Consider the following 24,910-nt stretch of genomic DNA (forward strand, 5'->3'; position numbering starts at 1 on the left):
CAGAATCGTCCTATTGCGTAAACAGAGGTAATATGCATATTTTCCATGTATGTGCTGCCTCTATACATATAAACTGATCCATGGAGTGTCCAGGGTTTTCATTCATGTATAGCAAGGGATGGTAAATAGGTGCATTGCTCTTCTTCACACAGCATGATGGCCATTCATACTGGGAGGAATGATGACAAGTAGAGGTGGGCGTGGACCAGGAAAATGCAGTTCTATTCCTGGGTCGTGGCATGTCTGGTTGATGAACCAAGACCCATCACAAAACTTTAGTTGCCCAACAAACCAGTTTGGTTTGCGACATGGTAGAACGCCACCCTAGAGTTCTAGAGATACCAAAACTGCTGGGTATCTTCAGCTGACCCTCCTCTACCTGTCCTCCAAGTTTGGTGAGGATTGGATTTATGGGGTCCAAGTTACAGCCCTCCAAAGAAGGTGCCCCCAGGAAACTGCTTTCTGCTGAAATGACAAGCACAGGTTCAGGAGGTTCAGGAATGTATTGAAAAGATCCTGTGCAAGCTAGAGACATCAAAAGCTGCAGGGGACCTTCCCCAGATGTTCCTCTATATACCCTCCAAGACCCTTCCCCCCATTGCATTGAAGTTTAATAAACATTTAGATTGAACAGAGACAGTCAGTCTGGAAATGCATCCATTTGTGAACTGCCACAAACAGCATGAACGTTTGTGAAACGTTTGTACCAACTGACGTGCTACGAACTTCACTTCACAAATCACAAACTCGCCAAAATGTGACATGAACTTTGGTTTGTTCACCGGTTCATGCTCCTCTCAAATGGCAAGCGGGTACTCCCATTATATGCAGTTGGAATGCATTATTGCAACACCTGACAACATCCCTAATGAAGGATTTTCCTGACGTACAGATGATGCTGGGCCCACCGCTAAGTGGACTGAATGTAAATTTTGGATCACCTCTAATTCACAGGTTCTATTGGACAGTGTGAAAATAAAGCAATTAACAAATCTGGGAAAGGCAGAGGGTGTGAATCCCATTTCAATTTGAGGGTGAATTCCTGCCATTGTTGTCAGACTAAAGTAATTAACACTGTCTAGAGAAGACCAGAAGTTGTGCTTGATTGGCAGAAGCGTCAATTGCTTGGTGTCATTTAAGACATCTCCGGGTTAGACTAAGACATTTCCTGGCAAACAGTCTAAGCATAATTCCTGCTTCAGCATGCCCACTGCAGGTAAGCAGGTATCTGTTGGCATCAGAGAAAAGTCCACAAAATCGAAGAACGCATATGGTATGTGAAGGACCGTCTTGGAATAGTCCTTGGATTGTGGATCACTCTTTATGCATAACATTAGCACGTGTGTCCAGAACTTAAACCTTTTCACAGGGAGCATTTCATTTCTGTGCTGATAAGAATATGAATTGGATTGGCTTTAAAATGTTCCTAAATGAGGCCCAGCTTATATTTCTGGCAGGCTCAAGGGTGGGATGCAGGCTGCCAGTCGCTCAACCCGTCCTCTGAAGAACAGCATGCTCCTTTATGTAAAAATAGGCTGCTCTTTCAGTGCACTAGACTGAAATGCCCCTTGCTTTGTACACTGATCATTGGGATATCATTTATTTATTTATATTTATATACTGCTGCTTTCAAATGTCTTGCGGCAATTTACAAGATCAATAAAATGCAATAAAATCCCCTAAAATACCCCTGAAAACATAATAGAATAATAACATCACAAGACAAGATAGTGGACAGTAAAATATCAACCCATCCCCCCGTTCAGCATGGGTCAAGTTCTCTCTCTACGTAGGAGTTTAGATTAAACTGCAACCCCTGTCCAGCAACCTGAATAAACATGCCCCCAAAATAGCTTTACAGTTTATTAATTCATTCATTTATACCCTACTTCTATCCCCATTGGGAGTGCAAAGCAGCTTGTGATATTGTTCCCCCCTCCTAGCTGTCAGACCTAGAGGAACAGATCTCAAGCCAGATGCTCAACACCTCTGTGCTCGGAATATGTCGTGTCTCAGTGCTGATCTTCTTTGCCTTCCACAGTGATGAAACCAAAAGTGCCCTGTGCATAAAAACTGTCTCTGTGAAAAGATACATTTTTACTGAATGAATTCCCCCCTCCCCCAACCTTTCTGCTACAGGGATGGTGAACTTCAGCGAGGTGTCTGGGTACCCTCTCCTGCAACACTGGAAGGTGCGCTCCGTCATGTACCACGTCAGGCTCAACCAGCTGACTATCTCCCAGTGTAAGTGATGCTGGCCCACACTTTTAAGATGATTTTAAGATGGCCAAATTGCTTTGAGGTTCAGACCCTAGGAATCAAGAGGCGAGGCCTGGAAACTCCTGGGAGGAGCCTATCAGAGGATGGGGTGGAGCGTGGGAGCCCTCTTAACTGGTCTCAAGTGGAGGGTCCTTGCCCTTTTCCCATGTTGCTTTTAACCAGATAGATATTGATGCCTGCTGCTGCATCACGTGGGTGGGGGAGAGAAATGAAAAGAATATTGATGTATTTGTTGGGGGAAAGATGGGGAAATCAGCTTAGTGGGGGGGGAAGGGGTCCTGTTAAAAACAGTTTGCCCCCTGCACTTTGGGTTATCCGACCTTCAGACTGAACTCCTGGAGACCCAAAGAATGAGTTTAGAAGCCAGAGACTGTATTGCAAACCCGAATTCTGGCAAAACCAGAGGTGTGCTGATTCCTTTGGCCGGTGGTATCTGTCCTGCCCCAGTGAATGAAGGTCTCCAGGGCCTTTATTTTAATGCACATTACAGTATTGACTTTACTGTGGCCTATTTTGTTTCATTTCTCTGATTTTATATATTATGCTGAGAAATGCTCCGTTTTACTCTTACGCTTTTATTGATTCATTCTCGTTTGGCAAAGGCCTTTGTCACTGTACAATAAATACAATACAACAACAATACCATATTTACTCAAATGCAAGGGTAGGTTTTATTCACAGGTATTCCATCAAAAAAAAAGAGTATGTCGTCTTACATTTACATGCGAGTTACAGTTATGTCTAATAACAATTTTGCGTAGAACAAAGTTTGAGTCCAACGGCACCTTGAAGACCAACAAGGTTTTATTCAAGTTATAATCTTTCATGTGCCAGCACACTTCTTCAGATAAGCTGGAGATTCATTCTCTATGGCTTCACGTGGTGCCTTCCATGAAGATAGATGCAGGTGGGTAGCCATGTTGGTCTGAAGGTCTAAATAACACAAGATCATCCAAGATTTATTCAAGGGATGCTTCTGTGTGCAAACATACTTCTTGACATACTTTATGTGTGTACCTGAAAGTTTATACCTTGAATAAAGCTTTGTTGGTCTTAAACTCTGAACCCAAACATTGTTCTTCTCCTTCAGGCCAACTGGCTACCCACCTGCTTCACTAATTTTTGTATGTGCGCACAACAGTTTTTAAGGCATTGACTTAATTTCAGGTCATCTTTTCAGGTGAATGTAGTATTGATCCCAAGAACTGGTGAAAATAAGATGGGGCTGAAATGTTTTTGGGTTAACATCCGGAAGATGTTCCTGACTGTTAGAGCAGTTCCTCAGTGGAACAGGCTTCCTTGAGAGGCGGTGGGTTCTCCTTCTTGGGAGGCTTTTAAGCAGAGGCTAGACAGTCATCTGACAGAAATGCTTATTTTAATAAATTAGGCAGATTGTGAGTGGGTTGGCAGGAAGGGATTTGCCAGTGTTTGTCTCTTGTGGCCCTTCCTTGCATGCTCAGGGAATTGCTGATTGCCAAGGATGGTAGGTAAATTTCCTCCAGGCCAGGCTGGATTCTGGAGATTTGGGAGGGGAGGGGGATCACTTGGGCATGAAATTGGGATCACTGTGGGCGGGCAGCTAGTTATGAATTTCCTGCATTCTTAAGGTGGTTGGACTAGATGACCCTGTAGGTCCCTTCCAACTCTATGATTCTATGAAGTTGGTATCAAAATATTTGTCAAGGGCAATTGTACTGATCATGAATTATGCAATTATTTCTTTCGGGTATGGGTTATTTAATTTTTTTTAATGACATTAGATTAAATGCTTGTTCAGAGGCTTAGTAAGGGCAGCTGTCTTTGTGCCTGCTTTTATCCATTAATTAATACTGGTGAGGAAACATTGCCTTTATACTCCACTTGTGAACTTCCAGAAACAATAAATCATCCCTTTTGGAAACAGAACGCTGGGCTATGTAGGCTCAGTTCAGACCCAGAAAAGACAGTTCCTATGTTTTTAAAAGTGGAGCTGTTCTCTTTTCTACAATCCTCTGCAGCTTTTGGCAATGCTCTCCATTCTCTGGATGGGGCCACATCACGAGGAGATTTTGTGGCCTTGCTGGACCATTTTGGGAACCACTACATCCAGGAAGCAGTCTATGGCTTTGAGGAGTCCTGCTCCATCTGGTACCCCAACAAGCAGGTCCAAAGGCAGCTCTGGCTGGAATACGAAGATATCAGCAAAGGTAGGTTTCACAACTGCACTCCTTTTCTGAGAGGGGGCAAGGGAGAGAAAGGCCATTTCTGGAGGAAGAATTAACTCAGTGGTTTGGAGCTACAATAAGACATGGCCGACAGTTTTCTGTTGCCAAGAAAATTCCGCACTCGGAATAAATTATGTATGTAACATTATTTGCAAAAAAAAAATTAAGTTGCTTAGCTTGCATAATGAGATCTGATTCTTGCAGCGTTTGTGCTTTTGCAGTCCCCACCCCCAGAAAGAACTTAAAATGAAGCCATAGCATTGAAGGGCTGGAAATTCTGGGCCGTGGGGGAGGAAAGGGAGAAAGCCATGCAAGATACAGAAGTACCTGGAATCCTTTGATGTTGTACCCTGGCTTCTGATCAATTTAGCAGCCTTCAGTTGATGTCTCAAACACAGCGTTCCTCCCTCCACATCTGCGGTCCTTTGGGACTTGTGTAGCGCTCCCTGGTGTGCTGTAGTCTGCCTCCTAGGCTACACAGTTAGGAGCAGTTAAAGCGGCATATTTTCTGGTGGGGAAACCATCTTTTTAAGCATATAGATTCTAGCCTGTAAATTTGTGCCACATGCTTTGGGTCTAGCAAAAATGATGATTCTCAGAATGCAGTTCAAGTAGCCCAGTGGTTTTCAAGTAGCCCAGTGGCATCTTTAAGAACAACTAATTTTCATTATACCTTGAAAACTTATACCTTGAAGAAAACCCATTCCACACACATTGGACAATGTGCTTTCAGTGTGCTTTCGCTGCTGGATTTTCCAGTGCGAAACAGGAAAACCTACTTCTGCAGTGCACTGAAAGTGGATTATCCAACGTGTGGAGAATGAGCTATTGTCGGTCTTAAAGATGCCCTTGGACTCAACATTTGTTCTGCCAATACAGCTGTCCTCTTGATTCTCAGAATGTTCCAAGTGGGTCCCCATGTTGGTCTGAAGCAGCAGAACGAATTTAGAGTCCAGTGGCACCTTTAAGGACAACAAACTTTTATTCAAGGTATATGAGCTTTTGTGTGCACACACATGTCCTTTATTGCAGGGGTAGTCAACCTGTGGTCCTCCAGATGTTCATGGACTACAATTCCCATGGGACCTCATGGGAATTGTAGTCAGTGAACATCTGGAGGACCACAGGCTGACTGCCCCTGCTTTATTGTATCGGAGGAAGTATGCTTGCACCAGAAAGCTCATGCCTTGAATGAAACTTTGTTGGCCTTAAAGGTGCCACTGGGCTCTAATAAAGATTCTCAGAATGGTTCTGCTTGTGTTGTACATCGATTCAAGAAACACTGAGAGACCTGAGAAGAGACGAGGAGTGCCAGCCTAAATAGATTTGGGTTCTTTGCCTCGAGTTGCAGCCAACTTATGGGGTCCCAGAAGGGTTTTCAAGGCAAGAGATGAACCGAAGAGGTTAGTCGTTGCCTGCCTGACCCTTGTGTTTTCAAACACCATCAGCTCTAGCCTGGAGCAACGTGTTCCTCCCCCCCCTCCCCAGCTGTGGCCAGCTGCACGGTTCCCCACGTCATTCCTGCAGCGACCAACACTGACGGGACCAGCATGGTAGAACTTTGCGCCAAATACTCACCTCTTGTTCGTTTTTAAGGGTGCCACGAGCCAGCTTGGTGTAGTGATTAAGAGCGATGGCCTCTAATCTAACATGCAATAATGCGTGTCAAGCAGGAATTCGACACTTCAGAAACAGGGGTAGTCAAACTGCGGCCCTCCAGATGTCCATGGACTACAATTCCCAGGAGCCCCCTGCCAGCGACTGCTGGCAGGGGGCTCCTGGGAATTGTAGTCCATGGACATCTGGAGGGCCGCAGTTTGACTACCCCTGTGCTAGAGACATGGAGACATGACTTTGAAATTGAGAGCCTTTGCTGTCAAAGGCAGGATTTGAAGGGTAATGAAAACCCCTCCCCCCAGAAAGCAAGTGGATATAATCACCCCTCAATACCCTCTTTGCTCCCGTGGAGTCTGGCTTACTAAGGAGCTTTGGACAATGAAAGGATTGAACGTTGGTGCTAAGCAGTGGTAAGCCAGAGGCATCTATGGCAAGGGTTATGGCTCTCCACTCTCACAACTTCCCCTCTTAGTTCAATGCTGTTATGGGGGAGATTAGTAGATTATACTGCCATTTCTTCTTTTTGTTTTATATGCTGTAATTTTTATGTCTTGTCTGATATTTTAACAGGGGCTTTATTGAGGGTTTTAATTTTTGGACTGTCTGTAGCCCACTATGAGCCAGTTCTGGGGGTGGCAGGAAATAAAAATCCCAAATAATAATCGGTTCTACTTTATATATTTCTGGTAAGGGCTTGGAGGAGGAGCATGTCTCATGGTTTAAGTGCCAATCACGGCAGCTTTCCTGCCCCTGAGTGCCTCCTCCTTCAACCGTCTGGCCTGTCTGTCCAGCAGCCGGACAATCACCTTCCATCCTCTCCCCCAACCACCTGTCAGACGTTGAAAGGACTCACAACCAACTTCTTTGAAATAGAAAGTTTTATTGAGAAATACTTCATACACCTAGACTAGAGAAGTCAAATCTGCCTGAGGACAGATTTGCTTCCCCTTATCAATACAATTCTCCCGCCCAAAACTTGAAAGTTCCCAAGGGAGGGGAGGAAGGAAGAGGAGACAGATACAATTAAAAACAGTGTTACTTTCACATGTCCTTGGCTGTCTTCAGGCTTAGATAAGGTGTTATGGTTAGCAGAAGCTGGCCCAGCCGAGAGGCCTCAAGGAAAGGAACATTCAGAGATAATGGCTACATCAACATAGTTTCACTTTTAACAAGCATGCATGATATAGGGGCCTGGAGCTCCCAGGCACCAAGCGGCAAAGCTCCCAGGCTCCCAGGCACTGGAGCTCCCAGGCACCAAGTGGAGAAACTCAGACTAATTTATGACAGGGTTTGCTAACAATCCTGACACCACCCCCTCCTCCTTCCACTTCCCTCCGAGGCTCAGAGGCTGCAGATCCCTGCTGCATGAGAGCTGCCCCTGCCAATGAGTTCCCTTCCTGGGACCTGCAGCCTTTCCAGGTCCTGGGGGGAGGTAAAGGGCATCCACAGAGTTCTTCCCCACCCCCACCCCCCAATCTAGTTCCCGTTATGTTCCAGAATGAAATGGGCTTGGCCCCTAGTAATAATAACAAAAACAAGTGATTCGAGTGGAAGTGGGGGGTAACTGGAAGTGACTGTGACCCAACACAAGTGAGAACATGTCATTGTCTCTACTCTGCGGCAGTGAGGAGAGCAAGGCAAGCTCTTCCGGGTTGTGGAGAGCCAGCTTGGCGTAGCTGTTAAGAGTGGTGGCCTCTAATCTGGAGAACTGGGATTGTTCCCCCATTCCTCTTCCACCACGTGCAGCCAGCTGGGTGACCTTGAGCCAGTCCCAGTTTGAGCCACTCTCAGCCTCACCTACCCCACAGGGTGCCTGTTCTGTTCTGTTTTTTTTTTTTTAAGCCTTCTCCTTTTCTATTTGCTCCACTGGCTTGCCAACTTGAGAGCTAGAAATGTTTATATGCACGGTGCTTATTCCTGTACGAAAGCTGAGTGCTTGGAAGGAGAGAAACCTTGGGATGTCCGACAGTATGAGAGGATTATGTAGGACAAATTATCACGAGGAAGGATAAGAATATCTCACCTTTATAATGTAGGCTATGATTAACAGGAAAGATGTCAGAGTGAAAATCCAATTGGTCTCCTAGTCAGAAGCAGCCACAAATCCCCAGGGAGGGATATAGCCATGTGATATTTGCACAAAAGACTCCTCCGATGATTATTCGCATGAAAGCTTCCTGAGAGAAAGAGCAGGAGATTTATAGGCGTGGACCTCAGGTGTGCAATATGCATGGCTGTTCCCCCACGTTGGTCCCCTTAAAATGAAGGGAAACCGAGCAAGATCAACTCTTGTTCATTTTCAGCGGATTGTGCCTGACCTCTCAGAATAGCCGAGGATAGCTAACGTCTTCTATTCTACTGGCTGAAATCTTATTCAGCCTCAGGAAATATTTTGGCTTACTCTCTTTCCTGGTACCTTTTTTGATACAGACACAAATCCCATTATCCTGAAGACTTTGTAAATCCGATTGATGGCTGGCTTAGCCGCAGAGGAAAAAGAGGGTGATCTCGTATCACGCGGAGGTGGATTTGACGAGTTATCCTCCTGCCCGCCTCTTATTGCAATGAGTCTGGATGTCACGGGGACATCCTGGAACAAGGACGCACACATCAATGTAAAGAGTTACGTGTGGGCAGGGAGAGTGGTGAGGTTGGGGGAGGAACTAGTTAGACAGCAGCATGGCCCAAAAGGATTTAAGGGGTTCTAGCTGCTTACAAATTGAACGTGATTCAACAACATGATGCCGTGGCAAAATGCCATTCTAATTTTATTAACAGAAGCATCATCTGTCCTAGACACAGGAAGTAGACTGCTGCTGGGCTCAGCACAGCTGAAGGTTTATTTGATTGCCACTTCTGGGCATTAGGAAAATAAATGTAGTGGGGGGACCTATCCAACACAAGCCTAATCCAGTGGTACAAAGTTAGCCAGTTTGGGGCCAATGGATACTTCACAGACATTCTGGTTAGTGCTTTGAAAAGCCTCCATTTGTAGGAGGAGAGCTTTTATTAGAATAAAGAAATGTATTATTATTACTGATAATATTTATCAGCTGCCCCTCCCTAGGACAGGCTCAGGGTGGCTTACAAACACCTTTCCCTTCCCTTCCTCACCTTTCCCGTCCTGGGACTGAGAGAGCTCTATGAGAACTGAACTGCAAGAACAGCTCTAAGAGAATGACTGGCCCAAGGTCACCCAGCTGGCTGCATGTGGAGGAGTGGGGGATCAAACCCAGTTCTCCAGACTGGAATCCTACGCAGGCTTTCAACGAGTGGTGAATTACCCCACAAATTGCTTCAGAGCAATCTTAATCAGGTCTATTCAGAACCCCTCTTGAGTCAAAAAGGTTTTCTTCCAGGAAGGTGTTTGTACGGTTGCTCTGTTAAGTACCAATCCCACACAGGTCTACACAGAAGTAAGTTACTTTGTTCAATGAGGCTTCTTCTCAGGAAAGCGTTTTTAGGATTATGGCTTAGAAAAAAATAAAACAGTGCCACTCGATGCCTTTCCCCAACCAGCCCATCCATTGGACATCACCCTTTGGACTAAGCTGCTCATGACTCCCTCTTGATCAGGGTGGCTTTTTCAACATCACGATCACTCATCTTTTGAAGAGCTCCTGGGAACAAATCTGCCTTTCACTACTATACCTCTGTTTGGACAGGGTGCTTAAAGGCTTGGGGAAAGGGCAGGACATTGCAGACCTTCTGGCTCTTCTTCCTTCCTCTGTCAGTGTTCCACTGGACTATTGGTGTGCTCTGCAGCAATAAGAGCCCTTTAGGCCAGTGGTTCTCAAATGCTCTCAGTTGGTGACCCCAACTGCGGCGGTAGCGGCAGCAGGGTCATTGTGCACATGCGCACTGTGCGCATGCAAGCACATTCATGCACGCACACAGGCGCATGACAGTTGGAGCTTCGTGGAGGTGGCCACTGCCGTGGTTCCACCGGCCGCGGCAACTGCCCGCTGCCGCCGCCCGCCACCACTCACCGCCCGCCGTCATTTGCTGCCACCCGCTACCGCAGCGGTGGCAACCAACCTGGGGACCCCACAGAAGAGGCCAGGTGACCCCAAATGGGGTCCCGACCCACAGGTTGAAAACCCCTGCTTTAGGCAATCATCACAGGTGGCCATAAGGGTAAGACGTAGGTTAGCCTGTGACCCTTTCTGAATTAATTTAGACAGGGTGCTTAAATTCATTCAGGGACTGTCTTTGTCCTTTTTTTTTTTTTTTTAAAGAATAACTTCCTATCACTTTCTAAACCCCAGCCTTTTGTCTTCTTCATGTCTTAGTCAACACCATTCAGAAACCCTTTCTTCAGACCTCACATATTCTCTTTTCTTCTCGCCGCGTTCCCCATTTTTGGCTTCTCTTTAGGCCTGTCACCTGCCACGTTCTCTGCTTCATTCTCCTTTCTCCCCACCCCCTTTGGTGCCCGTCAAGAGCTTAATATCGATTGAAAAATTGCCAGAGACAAACGATTCTCCGTCGCTGCAGCTTTCTCCCCCCCCCCCCCCCCCCGAGCCTGCTAAGTAGCGATTCAAAGCCATCCCAAAGTGGTCCATTTCCATCTCAATGGGGAGGCTAAGAAATGCCCTGTCTCTTCTTGCAGCCCCCCTCCTCCTTTTACAACCCTGTTTTCTTTCAGGGTGTTCCTTAGACGAGACACCTGCACCTGCCTGTTCTCGGTAAAACATATGGATGGCAGAAGCTGTGAGGGAAATGGACTTATTAACTCAGACACAAAGGTTTCGTCTCCCGGCTGCCCTTAAGAAGATTCGGTTTCGCAGACATTGTTCGAGCGTGCAAACCTAGATGCAAACTTAGATGCAAACCTAGAGAAGAACTGGTGCGATCAGGGTTATTAAGTACCCTAGGGCAGGGGTAGTCAACCTGTGGTCCTCCAGATGTCCATGGACTACAATTCCCATGAGCCCCATGCTGGGGGTCCATGAACATCTGGAGGACCACAGGTTGACTACTCCTGCCCTAGGATCTTTCCAATCCCAGACTACTTCTGGGTAGAGGGATCACCTAACTGGTTATACCTCCTGAAGAAGGCTTCGCGCCGCCGATATGAACAGGCTGGTGATCCCTGGCCCAAGAGGTGTATGTTTGGCTTCAACCAGGGCCTTCTCCATCCTGGCCCCGACCGGGTAGTTCCAAAGAGCCTGCAAGACAGAGCTCTCTCACCAGATATTTGGTTGGGACCAATGGATCTACCGAAGATCACTCACAAGGGCCCTCCTCTGCACCCTTCTCCCATCCTGCACTGACGTGAACAGGCTGATTCATTATTACGCTTGGCAGCTACAGTGAGCGGATTCATTTTTTCAGGACTTAAACTTTTGAAACCTTGAAATGGTTTTACTTCTTTATTGAATGGCTTTGTTTTACGGAATGGTTATAAACTGCCCCAGGACAGCTATGCTGAGAGTGGCCGTCGTAGAAATCGAATTACAAATAAATACATCATAAATAAACAGTACTAATCATGATTGAACTTGGGCAGCTTAAGTGAAGGGCCATGAGTCAGTCGCACAGCACCTGCTTTAAGTGTAGAACAGGAGGACAAGTAAGCCTTCCCTCTTCAGCCTTTCCTTTTAAAGCCTTTCCCCCTTCATTCTCTGTGGGCTTTTCTTAATTTCTTCTATTCCCTCAATTTATTTCTCCCTTCCTTCCTTCCTGCCTCCCTCCCTCTCTCCCCTCCCCTCAGGCTTTCCTTCATTTGTTTTTACTCCCCTTCTATTATTCTTTTGCAAAGCGAGGAGTTAGGCACAGTGTTTGGCTTTGCCTTTTACAGCAGCCATTTTTGTTTGACTCCGCCTCCTGCAGCCTCCATCTTAAGGTGACACTCTTCACACCTTCTCAAAATTCCAGAGGTGTCTGCAGGCTCAAAAAGGTGGTGGACCCCCTACTCTAACCACTACTCTATAAGTGCCATTCGGACAATGCTTTGATCCTTGTCAGCGCTAGTAAGTGTTCAAACTCGAGCTAGGTCAAAACCAGGCCATGTGACCTTCTTCTCTCATCCTTCCCCTTTGGCATCATCAAAGAGTTCTCCAGGGCAGCTTCTTGTTTCCCAAAGAGAAGGCCATCTCAATCTTAAAAGGTAAAGGTATCCCCTGTGCAAGCACCGAGTCATGCCTGACCCTTGGGGTGACGCCCTCAATGCAGGGTGGTTTGCCATTCCCTTCCCCAGTCTTTACCGTTTACCCCCCAGCAAGCTGGGTACTCATTTTACCGACCTCGGAAAGATGGAAGGCTGAGTCAACCTTGAGCCGGCTTCTGGGATTGAACTCCCAGCCTCATGGGCAGAGCTTTCAGACTGCATGTCTGCTGCCTTACCACTCTGTGCCACAAGAGGCTTCCCTTTTAATTGCTTGCACGGTGCACAGCATGGAGTGCAAACCAGGGAAAAAAATCAGATACCACATCAGTCCCCCTTGTAGAAACTCATAAGAAAACATGGCTTATAGAAAAAGGAAAGGGCAACCCTGTATTGCTTGCAATTTAAAGAGAGTAAGACGGCAGGTTAGCACAGCAGAAAAAGCGTGGACTAGAAAGTGGCAGGCGTGTAGACTCTGGGATGGCCTGTCATAGGCCTTTCTGTAACCATGTTGTCGAGGGGAAGCTACAGATTCAGCGATTACTGAGGGCAGAGCAGCTGTTGCACACCTTAGGAGAGCAAGAGAAGGCCAGGTGTTCACAACACCTGCGGTGAGAAGCTGCCTGGAGCCTCCATCAGCCACAGCCTAAACAAATGCACAAAAGCAATCAAAGCGGCCAGTCCCCCCCCCCCTTTCCCAGTGGTATAGCTCTGTAAATTTGCAAGCGGAGTTCTATGTCTGAAATCAGAATTTTTTCCCTTCTCAGTTGAAAGTGGTTGGCAGCTTAGAGGCTCAGAACTGACAAGGAGAGCTTCACTTTTTCATCTTAGATACAATGGCCGTTTCTCCCTTGCACAGGAAAGGGGGTCCCGCTGTGTGGGCATTGAGGAAACTACTAACTCTGCGACATGGATGAATTTTCCTCTGGAAAGTAGAAGGTAATCTGCCAGACTCCCAGTTCAAAGCCAGAGAACAAACTCAAGCATGTCGATGATGGATCAGGCACCAAGCACTACCTTTCTTGTGTAACTCTACATGGATGGCGAAGGGGAGGGTGGTACTCAAGGCTAACAAGGGAACTAGGTTACCTTTGCTCTGCCTTCTTGAGTTTACCAAATCCCTGGCTCTGCTGAGCCAAACCCCCTTCAACCCTGTAAGGCAGAGAGCAAATTGAAAGCTGCAAAACTAAACATGGCACTCAAAGATTTGTCCCTGGTATTCTTACATCTTTCCAGGCTAGCATAGCCCTCGAAGATTCCTCACTGGTATTTTCACATCTTTCCAGGCTAGCATAGCCCTCGAAGATTCGTACCTGGTATTCTTACATCTTTCCAGGATAGCATAGCTCTCCAAGATTCGTCCCTAGCATTCTTACATCTTATTAGACTAGGGGGCAAGCTCTAAATGGTGAGGACTGTTCTATTTGGCGTATGCTTGTGTTTGGAATCTGAGTTAACAAGCTGTAGGGTTATTTTACACAGTGGAGGGTTTAGTTGCTGGAAATGTGCTCTTTTCTTCATTAACTAAGCTTGGATTCTGCAGATTTACTTTCCTCTGGTATGAGGAGATTTGATGCAGAAGAAAAAGGAATCTGGTACACACTGGGTTTAAGTCAGGCAGGTTCACAGACCCCCCTGTTGCTATGAGCGGCAAAAGAACTAAGTTCAGGGATTATTTGTCAAAAGTGCTGAGTGAAGTTGCCATTTGTGAATGGCCATCAAGGTGGACCTTACATATTTGGAAAAAGGCATTGTTTCAGTGGAGGTTCTTCCAACCCTGGTTCCATGCTTTCTTCATATCCGAGGGACAGCTTGGTGTAGTGGTTAAGAGCAGTGGCCTCTAATCTGGAGAACCAGGGCAGAGTCTGCACTAACTGTCTTTATTCCATTGTCAATCCTGTTGAATTCAGATCGCTTTGAACTCGGATCTTCCTCTCCCCTCCCCCCTCCCCATTGAAACAGGAAAGTCTTCTGCACGTGCTTAGGGTAGTTCAGAAGGGGGGAGGAAGCCAAGCCTCTTTCTTTCTTTTCTTGAAGGGGGGGGGGAGAGGAGCCAGGCAGGGAGCCTCTTTCTTTTCTTGGAGGGGTGGGGGAGAGGATCAAAAAAGGCAGAGGAGGAAGGAAAAACCCCGGACCGACAGAAGTTGAGAGAAATTAGGGGCATGACTAGGCGTAGCCTATCAGAGGTTCTCTACCACAGAGGTTTCCCAAATGGATATTGAGCATTAAAAGCAGTCTGAGATATCGCACAATAAAGGTCACACCGGATCAATCCTTCTCGCTTCAGAAGGAAATTTTAAATCGCCCCAAATCCAAACGGAAATCGCATTCTGTGTAGAGGGCAGGGACTGAATCGATCTGGGGTTGGAATAAAAGCTCCGTGCAGTTTACACCCAGGTTGGATTCCACACTCCTCCTCCACATGCAGCCAGCTGGGTGACCTCGAGCCAGTCACAGTTCTCTTAGAGCTCCCTCATCCTCACCTACCTCGTAGGATGTCTGTTGTAGGGAGAGGCAGGGTAGGTGATTGTAAGCCACGTTGTAATTCTTTTCAGGTAGTAAAAAGCAGAGTACTTCTTCTTCATTCAGTGCATGTGTAACCCCTTTGCTTCCCTGAGGAACTCCAGGCAGTATAAGTAAGGTCATGCCGTTATATTCTCACAATACTGGCACAAGGAAAGGAGTGACATCTGTCTCAAGGCCACCATACGAGCTTCATGTATTGACCTTTGGTTTCCTTCTCCAAGGGAATCATTCTATCCAATGAACCCTTCTTTATTTGCCGTCAAGGTGCAACTGATTTATAGTGTCCCCCACAGTGTTTTCAAGGCAGGAGCCATTTAGTCGTGGGTTTTGCCATCCTGGTCTTCCTTGGTGGCCTGCCATCCACATACTAACCTGGGATGACTCTTCTTAGCTTGAGGCTCTGGCTAGTCTTCTGTCTCTTCAGTTCCAGGTCAGAAGGACAGATAATACGATCTCACCCCTCTGAAAAATACACCACGTAGCAAGCAGAATATGTGCTATTGAGTTTGCTTCTTGGACTGTTAGGGTACTGCCCCATTTTCCCCATAGATGAGTTTTGGAGTGCTGACTTCTAATTTGGCAAACCGGATTTGATTCTATGCTCCCCCACATGCAGCCTTGGGCTCACCACAGCACTGATAAAGCTGTTCTTGACCGAGTAGTAATCTCAGGGCTCTCTCAGCTTCACCCACCTCACAAGGTGTCTGTTGTGGGGAGAGGAAAGGGAAGGCGACCGTAAGCCGCTTTGAGACTCCTTCGGGTAGAGAAAAGCGGCATATAAGAACCAACTCTTCTATCACATTCTTCCAGGATTTTTACTTCTAGGGCCTGCAATAGGACACTCCTCCACCAGGCACTTGCTTGAGCCCAACTGACCCCAAAACACCCGCTGCCCCCCACCCCAGGCACCCCCCTCCCATGACCGAAGAATCCGACCTATCCAAGGCAGTCTCAATGTCCCTGTTCAAATATTGTTCTGGTTGACCTGTGATGTTATACTTGTTATATTTGTTACAATGTTCTATGTAGTTACCCCGTGATGTTCTATGTAAATCGCCCAGAGCCGTACGGAAGGGCAGTATAAAAATCTAAATAAATAATAAATAGTAAGCTATAAAAAGGGAGGAACACTCTAGCTTCCGATGGGGGGTGGGCAGGCAGTGGGGGGAGCTTCCAAAGTGGCCCAGCAAGGGGTCAGGCAGCAGAGAGGAAAATGGGAAGAGGGCGGCCTGCTCCCCAAACATCAGCCCAAAGTTGACAAGGCAGCATCCCAGCTTCTGCAGCAGCCGCCGTCGCTGCCAGCAGGAACAGTTGGCATTAAATTTAGAATAGAAACCAATTAAAAGATAACAAGTGAACATAAGAGAACATATGCTCAGGATAGCAAGAATCTAAGTGTTTAAAAAAACATGACCTCCAGCTATCGCAGGCGAAGTTTAAATATTGTTTCAGAAGCCCAGCAAAGGTATCTCCAAGCATTCGTATCTGGCCGTTGGAGACAGCATTGAACTCTTAGCCAGGCAATTTGTATTAATGAGGGGGAGGGGGGGTCAACAGAGTGGCTCAGAGGAAGGATCTTAGAAGATCCTGCAAAGGTTCTGCCCCGACCGAAATAGGCACCCGGGGACAGGGGGAGGGAGTCTCAATTTCTGTGTTTCAAATATACTGCTCTGATTAATAAGATTATTTCAGCATGTTCATTTTTAGTGGACATTTGCTGCGTTTGCATGCCACCTCCTGGATCTCACAGGTGGGATTTTTCATAATGCACAGCTCTGCAAAACCGGAAGTGTAAGGAGAGACGGGCAGTAGCTAAGTAGGGGGACAGGACTGGCAATCAGGGTTCTCTCTGCAGGACGCGGCAGCCGAGCTGGGAGGCAGGTCGAATGATGTCAAGTGACCACCTGCGGTTTGATTGCAGCCGTTTATTTGGCACCAGTGGGAGCCCACTGTTTTTGTTGGCTTGTCAAAGCCTTTTACCAAATTGGGCCTTTGGTCTACCAGGGTCAGCACAGACCACTGGGGCAGGAAGCGGATCTCATGCGGACGTCTTTCATGTTGTATCGTATCAGATCTCTTTAACTGAAGATCTCAGGGATCGAAGCCAGAATCTACTTCATACAAAGCACTTACTCTACCACTGAGCAATGACCTCCTCAAGATCCCTATCAGGCATGTTTGGACCCAGGCCTATGCCAAACAGCTTTGTCCAGAGAGCTTCTGGGCTCTTTTCTCTCAACTGGTTTCTCCCATTGACTGGGGCAGACTGGCCCTTTTTCTTACAGGGGCATTTCCCTGTGCGGTACTTCACTGGCAGCCACTGAAGGCCAGGCACAAGCTAAGCCCACCAGCCCCTGCTGTGCTGACTGGGCCCAAATGGCCACTTCACACCAATTCAGGACATGGCACTGCCGAGAAGGTACTCATTTTACCGACCCAGCTGGACCCCTGGCTCAGCTTGCTTCAGGGCAAGGAGGGGGGAAAATGCCCAGACTAGGGATGCCAACCTCCAGGTGGGACCCGGAGATCCCCTGGAATTATGGCTTCTCTCCAGACTACAGAGAACAGTTTCCCTGGAGAAAATGGATGCTCTGGAGGGTGGACTCTTTGGCATTGTATCCCTCTGAGGTTCCTGCCCTCCCTAAGTTCCATCCCCAAATCTCCAGGAGTTTCCCAACCTGGATCTAGCAACCCTATCCCTCCCATCCCCCACCAGTAGCCAGGGGAAACCTGCAAACAGAAACAGGCCGCTAAAGCTTTTCATAGCCTGGAGCTAAATAACCTGGTCATGGCTGTCAATCAAATGCGTAGTAAAGGGACAGCTAGAGGAGGGACCCGTTGAAAAGTTGGCAACTTGTTTACCAAAGCATGACTTGGCTATGGCCCTGTACTACCATCGGTTACTGAGCAGATGCAAAGTGACTCAGTATGTCATCATACTTGGGTCACATCTCCAGTTGTCATCATTCCGCGGGGCCTGCAAGACGGAGCTCTTCCGCCAGGCTTTCCGTTGAGGCCGGGCAGCAAGAAGATCTAGCCCCCCTCACAAATGTGACGGTTGCGTCTGTCATCTGCCCCCTCCCTTTCCCTTCTTAGTGGGTGTGGAATTGGGTTAGTTATATTGAATGTTGCCGCCATTCTTGTCTTAACTTTTGTAATTAATTGTATTCTGTTTTATTGTGCTTTTATTGTTTTAGGGGATTGGTTTTTATGTGACCCGCCTCGAGCCTCCGGGGGGAGGCGGGATATAGATATAATAATAATAATAATAATAATAATAATAATAATAACAACAACAACAACAACAACAACAACAACAGCAGCAGCAGCAGCAATAATAACAATAATAACAATAATAACAATAATAACAATAATAACAATAATAATAATATGTTTGAGGCCAAAGCAGCAACATAGAAGTGGGCCCGTTAGGGGCTTGACTCGGGCATTATGGAGTTCATCATGGCCAATCCGTATTAATGTTGTCCTTTGTTCCCTTTCCCCTGATTGTGCCCTTGCTTTCAGTCTGTCATATTGCTATTCAAAACAGGACTGGGACTTGATTTCTTTCAAAGTAGCAATGCTGTGTGTGGGACTATTTGACTAGACGAGCCCTTCTCAAATTTTCTACCATTGAGAAACCCCTGAAACCTTCTTCAGGCTTTGAGAACCCCCAGAAGTAGTGTGATGGTGCAGAATATGATTGGGAAGCATAGCTGTGTCCACGCCCACCAGGGGCCCCTTCCTTTCCCACCCCCTCCAGGCCCATCATTGGGGAGGGGTGGGTTGACATGACCATATATTGTCCTATCACCTGATAAATGTGTAACAAATTTTAAAAATACATTAAAAATTAATTAATTCCCACCCATTCAGGAAACCCTTCCAGGACTGTCAAGAAACGTAGACTCGACTATCAAACATTGAAGGAGTAATAGGAAGCATTGTTGTAACTGGAGATTTGACCCAATTTGAACACCCTTCTTTCACTGTTCAGGAGCTACGTCTGCAGCACTTGGGGCTTTGGTATATACATAGGCACATTGTTATATGGCCACTGTGAACAAAAGCAAAGTGGTCCCATCGGACCTGTCAGAGAGAGATCTTAGACTCTCTCACCTGTCACAATCTGTGATTTCATACCACCATCTAGTGGTCACATGATTATAAGCAGCATTATTTCCATTTCCTTTCTTGATTTATTTATGTTCCTTGAACAAGCCCTTAATAGCATATAAAAGTACAATATAAGGAGGAAATGTGCAAAAGGATCCGCTGCTATACAGAGAAAACAAAGGCAGATATCATGCTTTAAAGTAAGACAAAATACATTCACGATCTCTCGTGGCAAGACATAAAAACTTTGCAAGTGGCTCAGTTATATCAGGGTTCTGGGATGTCAAAAGAAACCGAATCTTACATTCATCTGAATACAGTTCTCTTTTACACAGCTAAAGCTGGTCATCCCTGAGTACCATAGTAAGCTACACATTGGCAGTCTCTGTGGTGCTTAGTTAGGGTGGGGCTTAATGGTAGAGCTTTGTGTGCAGAAGGTCCCAGGGTCAAGCCCCAGAACCTCCAATTAAAGTAGATGATGTGAAGACCTGGCCTGGTTGCCCAGGCTAGCCTAACTTCATCAGATCTTGGAAGCTAAGCAAGGTCCACCCTGGTTAGCGCTTGCATGGGAGACGTCCAAGGATCCTGTGTAGAGGCAGACAATGGCAAGCCACCTCTGTAGGTCTCTTGCTTTGAAAATTATGGGGATGCCCTAAGTTAGCTGTGACCTGACAGCCCTTTTCAACAAAGAGCATCCTTGTTGGTCTTAAATCCTATTGGATTTTTTTTTTATTGCATCACCAGAGGATGTGAAAAACCTTAGCCTGAGACCCGAGAGAGCCACTGCATTTTGAAATAGCCAAAGATTGGCCTGGAGAGGGCACGGGCCTTTGGGATAAGACCACGTATCCATGTGACTGCAGCTGAATCAGGTCCATCTTCACAAAGGCTGACCCCTGAACCATTCTTGCAGAATTGTTGTCACTCCACATTATTCCCCATTCATCAGACTCCTTCCCCCATTCAAATGGAGCATATTTCCAATGCCAAGACGAAGCCACATTTTCTAAACCGTGGTCCCTGTAAATCTGACATTTTGTGGATTTGCAGCATGTTTGGGGTCTTCTGAGACCGTGTGGAATAAAAGCAAGCCTCCTTAGCCAAGAGTCCACGGGGAAGGCATACTTGAATGGATATTTGCTCTAAGAATCTGAAACGTTAGTTGGGGTCTCTAGAATTAGATTTAGAATGTTTTTAACTTATTTTTTGCATGATGTTTTTTTAATGAATGCTGTTACGCACCCCGAGTATTTCTGGAAACACAGGCTAAAAATAAAAATATATTGTTATATTATTATTATTCTCTCACCACCTCTGATTCTAGCCGGGGCCAGTTCTCTGGCCAAATCATCCAAGTGACTGCTTGGAGCGAGGCAGGGAAGATGGTGCCAATGCTTCACAGGGGCTCAGCTGTCTCCCAGGCACCACTGTCATGAATACTAGTCACTAGGGCTGCCAGGTACCTTGGTCCAGGTAGTGATTCCCTGCTTTCCAGACAAACCTTATGCCCCCCCAAACCCTTTCCAAACCGGAAGAATACCACAAATTAATGTGACATGCTGACGTCATCCAGAAATGACATTGGGGTTATCAGGGTGGTGAGACTCTAGTTTTCAGCCAAAAGTTTATGATTAGAAGCTAATTCTACCATAGAGTTTTGCCCAAATGCCAGAGCATCGCCCCCAACTTCCGGTTGTTGTCGGCATGTTGTGTCATTCCTCCTCACTCCGGGAAAGTGCCCCCTACCCCATGTCAGGAGTGCTGGTGGATCTGACCTGCAGGGCCTGCTTCACCACCAGGTTTGGATCTGGTTGACCTTGGTTCAGGCCAGGAAGGGGACAGGCATTCCTTGCTCACAGTGACAAAATACACTGAACCAGCCCTGCCTGTGCTCCTGGAGACTGCTCTTTCGTTCCAGCAGGCAGCTTGTCAACCATGTGACACTGTGATGTGAAAACCCAATTCCATTTATACTTAGGTTTTATTGACAGAAGTGTAGATTCAAGGCTTGGAAGGAAATGAAGTTTCAACTGTGGCATTCCAGGAAGGATCTCAAGAAGACAGTTATTCAGCTCCAATCTAGGCTGTGGAAAGTCCTGATGGGCAGGTCGTGTGGAGGGAGGGGTGTTAAAGAGCTGGACATATTTTGGTGTTGTTTTAGAGGATCTTTCCCCCCATTTTGTAAAAAGGTATGAAAAAAGGAAGGTAAGGATTTCCTGCAGAAGTTTCCTAACTCTCAGAATTATTTCCAGGAAAGTGGGGACAGATAAACCAGTGCAAAAACAGTCTAGTGGAGTATGTATGTTAGTCCAGAGAAAGTGTTGTTGCAGTTTCCATTTTGCATTTCTGTGTTCCGAGATACCAACTAATGGTGCCCTAGTGCATTGACTCTTCTCAATTTGCTTTCTTGCAGGTAATTCCCCCTCAGATGAGTCTGAGGAGCGTGACAGAGATCCCCGGGTCCTTACTTTTCCCGAATACATCGCCAGCCTGTCTGAATCAGGCACCAAACGCATGGCAGCCGGCGTGCGTATGGAGTGCCAAAGCAGGGGCCGCTGCCCCTCCTCCTGCCCCTTGTGCCACGTGACCTCTGGCCCCGATTCTCCTGCGGAACCCATCCTCCTGGAGGTCACCAAAGCAGCCCCCATCTATGAGCTGGTGACCAACAATCAGACTCAGAGGGTGAGTGGCTATGGCTAAGAAGTTGGGGGGAAGTCGGCATTAGGCGGAGCTCTTTAAAAGGTTTCTAATATCTACTTAACAACCTAGGTTTTCATATAATGATAATTATTTTATGAAGAAGGTGTAGATGAGAAGGGAGAGGTGTGTAGGCGTGTTTAGGTGTGCTCAGAAGCTAAGCAGGGCCTACCTTGGTGAGTATTTGGATGGGAGACCTCTAAGGATTGGGGTGGTAGTTCCTCCAAGGAACACTAGGGGTCATGATGCAGAGCCAGGCAATGGCAAAGGAGCTCTGAACATCCTTTGTGAGGCTGCCAGACAATTCTCAGATCTTCTGACTGCACAACACACTCCATACGATATATAGCCCTTCACAGACTCATGTGCTGTTTCCTGTACCTGGAGGTCTACGGGCAGGTTCCTTCAACCGGGCAACTTATGGCTCCTTGGAGTCATGCTTGGGCTGGAAAGACAGTGCAGGGGGAAGGGTTAAATGCCTTTCCTGTAAAACAAAACAGGAGAACTGAAGCTACAGCAAACTGCACACATAGAAATTTCAAAATTAATGTCAAAAATTTTCCAAGTTAAACTGGAAAGCTGATCAAACAGAACGCAGTGGAGAGCCTACCCAGGGAATGAACATGAAAGGGGACAGCTGGTGTTCCCTTATTCTGCAGATATTTTTCCCCTGGATATTTCAAACACATTTCTGTAGAATACCTGTATATTTTGAAGGGGCGTGTCTTGCTCTTCAGACAGGTCCAGAAACCTCAAAACACTACAAAGTGAATTACCTGCCAGTTGATACTGGCTGTTCATACAACAGCTTGTCAACAGCACATGTTAACGAGCGAATATTTTTATCCACATGCTGCTTTGATCCGTTTGGAAATTGGGAAGAGCTGTCCCGATTGTCAGGGAATGTGCTGCCAGTTCCACCTGACCCTGGGACTGAAAACGGGTGGGGCCATGCAGGGTTGGCCTCAGACTGGGCATTCCTTCCACACTACCTCCTACCCTCCTGCCTCCTTCAGCCCTGGAGCAGGCAAAGGCCAACTTGGTATAGTGGTTAAGAGCGGTGGCCTCTGATCCAGAGAATGGAGTTTGATTCCCCACTTCTCCTCCATGTGCAGCCAGCTGGGTGACTTTGGGCCAGTCACAGTTCTCTCAAAGCTCACTCAACTCACAACTCACAGTTCTCACAAAACTCACTCCTGTTGTGGGCAGAAGAAGGGAAGACGATTGTAAGCTGCTTTGAGAGTCCTTTAGGTCAGGGGTAGTCAACCTGTGGTCCTCCAGATGTCCATGGACTACAATTCCCATGAGCCCCTGCCAGAATTTCCCTTGACTACCCCTGCTTTAGGTAGTATAAAGCGGGATACAAAACCCCATCTCTTCTTCTTAACTGGTTGCTGCCACTCTGGTTCTAGGGTAGGACTGAGCACAAATCTCTAAAGAGAGATGGCCAAATGGTGGCTCTCCAGATGTCCGTGGACTATAATTACCATGAGCCCTTGCCAGCGAAATGGCTGCTGGCAGCGACTCATGGTAATTGTAGTCCACTGACATCTTGAAAGCCACCGTTTGGCTACCCCTGCTCTGAAGCGAACCATCCCCAGTCTGAAAAGGTATGTGTGTGGGGGGGAGGGGGGAGGCTGGTAGAATGACAGGAGCCGTGGTGGCTTCCTTGCATGCTCTGCCCCCCTTGTGCTTCTTACTCACAGTGCTTGCAGTGGCAGCCCTCCTTGCCTCTGCACAGCACAGATTCTCCTTTTTCTGGAGCATGCCCAGTAGTGCCGCTCTCTCTGACTTGAGCTGTACAGCATTTCCACGCAGCTCCATGCCACTGGCTACATGGCATCTGCTTGAAGCCCAGCCCGATAGAGGGCAACGGTTCTTGCTCTCTCTCTGACCTGGTTTCAGGCGGGTAATTGTGTTAGTCTGTAGTAATAAAGCAAAACAGGAGTCCAGTAACATCTTACAGGTTAACAGCGTTTTCTCAGATATTAGTTTTTTTTGTGTGTCAAAACACACCTTTTCTGATACAGGTAAGACTGCAGATCCATCAGCGTTTATCTCCAGGTATACAGGTGGGAGGATGCTACCAAGAAAGGTCAGTTGGAGTCAGGATGCAGAGGTACAATGCCAGGCATTACCAGCTTGATTAGAGCTGGGAGAGATTGGTAAAGGCGGTGGGTGCAGAAAATGAGCACCTGTAACATGATAAGAATGTCCAGGTTGCCACGGAACTTGTTCAGGAATTCAAGTCCCCCAATCTCATGTTGTACTCTCCCTTGGAAGCTTCTCTGTAGGAAAACAGCCATAGTCATATGGTGAATCTGAAGAAAACAGCGAGCCCTGAGCAGCAGCAGGGAGCAGAGTCCCCACGGCCACACGTTGAATTTAGTTGATCTGCAGGGAAAGAAGCAATACAAAACATTTGGAGAATCAACACGACCAGTTTGAAAGATTTAAAACAGAAAATTTCAGAATATAATAATAATAAGATGTAACAACATATACGATAACCAAGTATAAAGGTCCATAGCTCTAACCTCCCACCTACAGACATACTCGGTTTCCTTGTTTCTTACGGCGCATCTGAATCACGTAGACACAAAATTTGGCTCCTTGCCTTGAAATAAATGTGTTTTCATCAAAAAGCAACAATTCTAGGTAAGGACAGCCACGAGGGCCACCCAGATGGACCTCTCCCATTTGGAAGCGCCTCTCCGAAAAAGAGGAAGGGGTTTCACAAACCAGGCACAAATTGGGGTGAGGTGGGGAGTCTGTTTTGACGCAGCCTTTCCTATGTGCTCCTGACGCTCCTTCTGTGCTCTCTCTCTCTCTCTCTTTCTCTCTTTCTGCTTCTCAGCTCTTGCAAGAGGCCACCATGAGTTCCCTGTGGTGCTCGGGCAGTGGGGATGTTATCGAGGACTGGTGTCGGTGCGACTCAAGTGCCTTCGGTGCTGACGGCCTCCCGGCCTGCGCACCCCTCCCACACCCCGTGTACGTGTCCCCTCCCCCCTCCTCTTGCAGCACTAAGATTTTGCTGAATGTCTCTTCAAACCAGTGCCTTCACCATCTACAGTAGGATTCCCCACATCTTCTTTTCCTCTGTTACTGTTGTTGCCACTGCAGATTTGACTTACCTACTCCCCTCTACCATCATTCTTTATGTTGAAAATGCACCCAAACCCCACTGTGTTTCCTTATAAACTCTTTCTGTACCATTGAGGTCCACAGAATGGAAATATCCAGTTTTGGGGTTATTTAAAAGCTGGAAAAGATGGAAAAGCAGGTTGCTTCACCAAAATAAAGTCACAGGTTTCCACATCCCTTTTTGAGACTAGAGATAGATTCCATCTCACTACTGGTC

General features: G+C 46.9%; 1 protein-coding gene across 3 annotated transcripts in view; it reads left to right on the top strand.

Moving 5' to 3' along the window:
• The window catches only part of ASTN1 (astrotactin 1), a 252,463-nt gene that overhangs the window by 206,777 nt on the left and 20,776 nt on the right, over positions 1-24,910 (top strand). For all 3 annotated transcript variants that reach the window (XM_077332504.1, XM_077332503.1, XM_077332502.1), the window contains exons 15-18: positions 2,140-2,244; positions 4,278-4,466; positions 21,266-21,534; positions 24,407-24,540. In XM_077332504.1, the coding sequence (XP_077188619.1) occupies positions 2,140-2,244; positions 4,278-4,466; positions 21,266-21,534; positions 24,407-24,540 (697 nt within the window). The remainder of the gene's footprint in view (positions 1-2,139; positions 2,245-4,277; positions 4,467-21,265; positions 21,535-24,406; positions 24,541-24,910) is intronic.

Source organism: Paroedura picta, chromosome 4 (assembly GCF_049243985.1).
Source record: "Paroedura picta isolate Pp20150507F chromosome 4, Ppicta_v3.0, whole genome shotgun sequence".
Lineage (NCBI taxonomy): Eukaryota > Metazoa > Chordata > Lepidosauria > Squamata > Gekkonidae > Paroedura > Paroedura picta.